Source organism: Scardinius erythrophthalmus, assembly GCF_964197995.2.
Source record: "Scardinius erythrophthalmus genome assembly, chromosome: 3".
In the NCBI taxonomy this organism is placed as follows: domain Eukaryota; kingdom Metazoa; phylum Chordata; class Actinopteri; order Cypriniformes; family Leuciscidae; genus Scardinius; species Scardinius erythrophthalmus.
Genome location: NC_138223.1, coordinates 53,240,159 through 53,247,322, shown reverse-complemented (window position 1 = coordinate 53,247,322; position 7,164 = coordinate 53,240,159). Strand labels below are relative to the sequence as shown.

The window sequence follows — 7,164 nt, the reverse complement described above, 5'->3', positions numbered from 1 at the left end:
CTTTCTTTCTTTCTTTCTTTCTTTCTTTCTAGCTAATCTTTTTCTTTCTTTCTTTCTACCTAATCTTTCTTTCTTTCTTTCTTTCTTTCTTTCTTTCTTTCTTTCTTTCTTTCTTTCTTTCTTTCTTTCTTTCTTTCTTTCTTTCTCCCTAATCTTTTTCTTTCTTTCTTTATACCTAATCTTTCTTTATTTTTCTTTCATTCTTTCTTTCTACCTAATCTTTCTTTATTTTTTCTTTAATTCTTTCTTTCTACATAATCTTTCTTTCTTTCTTTCGATTTCTTTCTTTCTTTTATTTTTCTTTCATTCTTTCTTTCTACCTAATCTTTCTTTATTTTTTCTTTAATTCTTTCTTTCTACCTAATCTTTCTTTCTTTCTTTCTCTTTCTCTTTCTCTTTCTCTTTCTTTCTTTCTTTCTTTATACCTAATATTTCTTTCTTTCTTTCTTTCTTTCTTTCTAACTAATCTTTCTTTCTTTCTTTCTTTCTAACTTTTCTTTCTTTCTAACTATTCTTTCTTTCTAACTAATTTATCAATCAAAATTTAAACTACTTTAAACTTCTAACTACTTTAAAATTCAAACTACTTTTAACTTCTTCAAACTCTCTGGTCCGGCTATCTCAAGCCAACTTAAAGTTTGTCCAACAAACTTTTTTTTCTAGTTATTATTATAATTTTTTTTTTTTTAGGAGATGATAATATCTTACAAAAAAATTGGGATGATTTATTACAAACAGTGAAAGGTCGTCTAGACAAATGGAAGTGGATTCTACCCAACCTGTCTTATAGGGGAAGAACACTTATTGTAAATAATTTGGTCGCTTTACTCTTATGGCACAGACTGGTTTGTATTGATCCTCCAGTGAAATTGATGGCCGAGATTCAAGCGGATTTTGTTGACTTTTTTTGGGGAGTATTTTATTTTTGCCCAAAGAAGAAGGGGGTCAACGAGTGGTTCATCTCCAGAGAAGGAGTGCAGCTTTCCAGTTGTGTTTTTACTCAGGACTGTTGGAAACCTTGGAATAGATACATTTTTCATATTCAAAGGACTGAAAATTTCCATTCCATTTTTTGGTTGCTGAATGAACCCTTGATTTTAAGGCAAGACTGGATCTGTCTGCGACCAATTTTTTACCAAGATTCAATAAGATTTTACAAAACTCAGGTTCCCTTTCAGTCACTCACGTTCGACGTAAAGTCGAAGTGACGACGTAATTTTCCCCCTAGTTTATACCTTGAAACACAAACACACTCACACATCTGTTCAATTCTACAGATCCACAAACATTCAGACAAAACACAATCCAACAGAGGAAACATTTGGAGTACATTACCAGCTGAGGTCGTCTCTGGTGTGACTGTTGTATCGGGGCTGATGATGTTAGTAACAGCTGAAAAATAATGACTAATGGTTAATACCAATGAATCAACAAACACAAATAATACCAAGAGCTCATGAACACATAATTACCTGCACAGTATACTGAATAGCGCACAGTTGTTCTAACCAGCTCATACACATAATAATTGCCTGGACAGGTTTTGACTTTAATGGAAAAAAACAAACGGAGTTGCTAACTGTCTTACAATGAGCTAACTGTCTTACAATGACAGCTGTCAGTGTGAAAACCTTATCCAAGATGTTTTTGATAAATTTTGGACGCAGAAGGACCACCTCTCACCTATATAGTCATATATAGCAACTACAGTATATTGGTCTGATTGGTTGAAGGACTATCCACTGATTCTTGATGTCTCTTTGTGTCTAAATGACACAGTAGTTCAAATGTTTGTGTCTTATTATGCAATTCAGATCCGTTATAAATGATTATGACACTGTTGGATATCAAACTGTGTAATCTGAGGTCTATTATAATTTAAAATATCAATATCAAACAAAATAAACAAACAAATACTAAATCTCTATTAATTCTCAATAAGAACTTTTGTAGATGTCTGACAGAAATAAAGTCAGTCTGGTTAGTAATAAGTGAAGCTGGTAATGCTGTTTGTGGAGTTGTTTAATCCTCCTCTGCTGAGATCTTCACAGATTTAATGTCTTCTTTTATTTGATCTAAGGCTGTGGCTGAAGTCAGTTGTATGTTTGGGGAATGTTCTTATGAGAAAGATCTGTTATCAGGGTGTGCATTCATACTGTGAGCTGACCATGTGACACCACGCACGTCCCATCATTGCCTCTCTCATCTACTACGCGATATCACAGTTTGACATGTCTGTCATTGGAAAGTTCCACGTGGTGTCATGAATAATTAAGAGTAAGTGTATTCTCATTGGATAAGAAAACTCAGTCACATGAATAATTATGAGACACCGATGAGTCATCAAAGTACTATAGTGCTCTGACACGATGAAGATTTTAAACCCGGAAGATGAAAATAGTGGAAAAAGCTATGGCAGGTGATGTTCAGATGTTCCCCAGTCACGCGAGACACGACAGACACTAAATCAGGGCATAAAAGAGAGATTTAATATCCCAAAGTATCTTTATGGCACAGCAGTACTGATGTCTATCCTTGAGTCTCTGTTATAGTGACAGTATGGGCTGTTTAGTCTAATGTAAATCATGTCAGCTATGTTTTGTATGTTGTTACACAGCTTTTATTAACACTTCACTGATGTCAATGGTGTGGTGCAAATATAGCGCTGTATGTGTGTCCAGCAACACTTGTTAAATACAGTCTTCTAGACTGCAAACAACAAACAAATGATTTTTAGTTAACTAATTTTACAATCAGATTTTGATCTTAAAAATAATATCAAATGACTGCATCTTACCGTTACTAATGTTCAGATGTTTCACTGAAATCCACTTGTTCTCGTACTTTGGTCCCGTCTCAACAATTCCACACCAGTATATCCCAGAATCCTTTAGTGTCAGATAAGGGATGGTCACAGTAAAAACTCCTGCAGATTCATCATCCCTCAGAGAGAATCTGCCGTTACTGTTATATTCTGATGAAGCTTTGACACCTGATGACTCACAGATCGACAGTTCGCTTCCTTTGCAGATGAACTTAAACCTGATCTTGTTCTTCAAATCACTGTTATAATGGCAGGTGATGTTCAGATGCTCTCCAGTCACAGCAAACATGTGAAACACTAAATCAGGGCATAAATGAGAGATGTAAGTGTCCCAAATTCTCCTTAATTCTACACTGCATCCTTGAGTCTCTGTTATAGTGACAGTATGGGCTGTTTTATCAGATCTAATCTAATCTAATGTAATGTAAATCATGTCAGCTGTGTTTTGGTGTGAACGGCTTCTCTGTTAACAGACTAATAATGGAAAAAAAAAAACTAAAATGAAAAGGTATTTTACAACAGAAAGACCTGAACTTTTGTGTACAGATAATGTATACTTTATGTTTTGAATGAGCGATTTCTCCATAACTGAGACAGTGTTGTGTGTGAGGAAGTGATGCGGGTCAGTGTCTGTGGTGTGAACACTTGCTTATCATCATCTACAGAGGATACTGTGGTTTCTGTCATCTCGCCTCTTTACATCCTTACACAGGGTTACCACACCTTGGTTAACTTCAAATGCAAGGACCTTTCAAGGACTTTCCTGGTCCAAAACCCTCAAATTCAAGGACTTAATCTGGGAACACATTTGTTGTGTCGAACAACAAACGTTGAGGTTCCATCGTAGTTGTTTTGTGCGCAAGTGAACGTCATGGCAACGTACAACACAAAGTGCCTCACGCGGGAAACACTTAACGTAACGCGTAAATGCGCGTAGCTAACATAAATCAAGCAAGTATGCATGGGCCGAGAAGTGTTGGCAAAATAACACATTAACGGACCGGAGGAAATAATATGGATGTTTTTTCCAGAAAACTAAATAAACAAAATAAATTCAAGCACTTTCAAGGAACTTTATCTATTATGGTCATTTTCAAAAACTTTCCAGGGCCTTGAATTATTTTTTTTTAATCAGATTCACAAACTTTCAAGGATTTCAAAGACCCATGCCCTAACCCTAACCCTGCTTACAACACGTGATACAGCGCTCTCTCAGACACACACAGACCTCTCTGATGTTACTGATATATTAGTTATGATTATATGTGTTTTACACCATATCTGTGGGCACTGTCTACTTCACTCATACATAATATTCTGACTTACCAGGTTTAATTTCCAGGATAAGATCTGTGTATTTATCAAGTTTTCCCAGTCCTGTCCTCACAGAACACCGGTATTTGCCTTGATCCTCTGTTCTCAGATCAGTGATGGTGACGGTGAAGATGTGGGTCGCATTGTTATCGGTCAGAGAGAATCTCCTGTCTTTAGCTGGATATCCAGATTGAACAACTTTGTCTTTATTGCATACTGGACACTCTCCTCTGCAGAGATACTTATTCTGCTCTTCATATCCAGACTCATAGGGACAGCGTATTTCAACTTTTCCTCCTTCATAACCAGTGAAAGTCAAGATCTCCGTCGTCTCACACGCCAAGACTAAAAACATAAGAGAGAGAAACTCAGCTCAGAGCGAACATGGACCTGATTGAGAACAGGTGCTGTTTTAGAAAGACCCAGAAACACAGAATAAACTCTTACCTGACATGATGAGCAGGAGAAATATGAGAAGTTTATGATCACAGATCTGGATCATTTTCTGCTTTATCTGTGAGCCGCTGGTGGCCTGTGTTATGAAGAGCTCTCTCTCTCTCTCTCTCTCTCTCTCTCTCTCTCTCTCTCTCTCTCTCTCTCTCTCTCTCTCTCACTCTCACACCACACAGACACACACACACACACACACACACACACACACACACACACTCACTCACTCACACACACACACACTCTCTTTATCTCTCACTTCCAGTGCGATTGTTGAGCAAGTGTGTGCAGGGCGGTGTGAGTGTTAAAGTGTTAAAGTGGTGTGGTGTGAAAGTTTTTTATTATCTTCTTTCGGCTGTGATGGATTTTTTAATTAATCAACTAAATAATCAACTTTCATGTGTTTTTCTTGCAGGAACGACATTCCTATGCTTTTACAGTTTTTTTCGATTGCTAAACGACAGTGGGCACAACTGGAGTCACATGTGCAAAACTCTAACTACAGTCTGCACAGCAGCAGTTCATGTGGACCAAACTCTAGTTCGTTTTTCATTGCTTGAACACAGTTTTCAAAACTCTACACACTTATCCCATGACTTTAACCACAACCTGCACAACACTGTGGATTTACAGCACTTTGCTCAAATGCTAACACACTGCTGTCAAAACTGTGAACCACACATTCAAACGTCTCGGTTACGTATGGTAATCCTCGTTCCCTGAGTCCAGGGAACGGAGACGCCTCGTCGGGGGAGTTCCCCTGACGAATTGGGATCCCTACCAAAACGCCATGGTGCTGGCCCCTTCCAGCGCCCAGCTAAGCTACCCTGCAGCAGTTTCCAGAAATTTTGCGGGAGCTAGCTAGGGAATCACACTGCTGTTCCGCAAGACCCAATCAGTGGATATTGGATAACACTGGGAAAGCGTGCCCGACCCCAAGGAAATAATAGGGGGGGGGGGGAATGCTGCGGAAGCTGAGGCAGCCTAGAGGAAGGCCCTCAAATACACACATGTACTAACCACGCAGGGTAGTGAAACATATGGCAGTCCATGAAGGTAGTCCCAGTCCGGAGGAGTGAGGAGCGTACTCAACAGGGACGACAGAATGAGTCTGTCAAGGGGAAGACACGGCTGAACTGCACGTGGCAATCAGGGGTCGCCGCAGGGACCACTGGAAAAAGCACCCAGTCTACTAGCAACTCCTTACTGAAGGTAGCAGACCTGGTGCCGGGCGGTCCGCAACGCCTGGCACCGGAGGGGGTGATGGAGGAACTCACGAGGTTAGCCGTTTGTTGGGTAACCAACGGAGCAAGAAGACGCACGTATCCGTTCACGGAATGGCACACCTATTCCCTCTAATTATTGGCCGTAGCAAGTACTCGGGAGGAAAAAGGTTCCACACGTAGGCTATAAAACCTAGCGAACGTGTTCGGTGTCGCCCAGCCCGCAGCTCTAAAAATGTCTGTTAGCGAGGCGCCTTATTCCAGAGCCCAGGAAGCGGCAACACTCCTAGTGGAGTGAGCCCGCAACCTGGGTGGGCAGGGCTCACCCTGGGACTCATAAGCCCTGGTGATAGCATCCACTAGCCAGTGGGCTAACCTCTGCTTGGAGACAGCCTTCCCGTTCTGCTTGCCTCCGTAACAAACAAAGAGCTGATCTGAGGTCCTGAAGCTTTGCGTTCTGTCTATATAAACCCGGAGGGCCCGGACGGGACAGAGAAAAGCTAGGGCTGGGTCTGCCTCCTCCAGGGGCAGCGCTTGCAGGTTCACCACCTGGTCCGCGAAGGGACTGGTAGGAACCTTGGGCACATATCCGAGCCGGGGTCTCAATATAGCATGAGAAAGGCCAGGCCCGAACTCTAGGCACGATTCGTCGACCAAAAAAGCCTGTAGATCCCCTACCCTCTTGAAGGATGCCAATGCTAACAGGGGCGCTGTCTTAATGGACAGGAAATTAAGCTCAACTGTCAGGAAGGACTTTGGAGTGCTTTAAGCACTAAAGTTAAGTCCCAAGAGGGTACAGGGTGCAAATCGCGAGGTGGATTTAGCCTCCTAGCACCCTTAAGGAATCTGATGACCAGGTCGTGCTTCCCCACTGACTTACTTTCAACTACATCGTGATGTGCAGCTATTGCGGCAACATACACCTTGAGGGTGGAGGGAGACAGCCTTCGCTCCAACTCCTCTTGTAGGAAGGAGAGCACGACTCTGATCGGGCAAGTTCGTGGGTTCTCCCGGTGGGAAGAACACCAGCCGACGAACAGGTTCCACTTCAGAGCGTAGAGGCGCCTCGTAGAGGGTGCTCTAGCTGAAGAGATGGTGTCCACCACTGACTGTGGCAGGCCATCTAGAACCTCCGCGTCCCGTCCAGGGACCAGACATGGAGTTTCCAGAGGTCTGGACGCGGGTGCCACAGAGTGCCCCGTCTCTGAGAAAGTAGGTCCTTCCTCAGAGGAATCGGCCAAGGAGGGGCTGTCGCGAGGAGCATGAGTTCTGGGAACCAAGTCCGGGTTGGCCAATACGGGGCCACCAAAAGGACCTGCTCCTTGTCCTCCCTGACCTTGCACAGGGTCTGTG

General features: G+C 42.0%; 1 protein-coding gene across 1 annotated transcript; it reads right to left on the bottom strand.

Annotated features, from left to right (window-relative positions):
• Positions 1–523: 523 nt before the first annotated feature.
• Positions 524–4,718, bottom strand: LOC308687449 (polymeric immunoglobulin receptor-like). Its single transcript, XM_081360012.1, has 4 exons — positions 4,586–4,718; positions 4,151–4,483; positions 2,798–3,121; positions 524–1,392 (listed from the first exon to the last, which is right to left on the bottom strand). Exons 1-4 carry the CDS (start codon positions 4,638–4,640, stop codon positions 1,175–1,177), a joined length of 930 nt encoding a protein of 309 aa, XP_081216138.1. The 5' UTR covers positions 4,641–4,718; the 3' UTR covers positions 524–1,174.
• Positions 4,719–7,164: the final 2,446 nt, after the last annotated feature.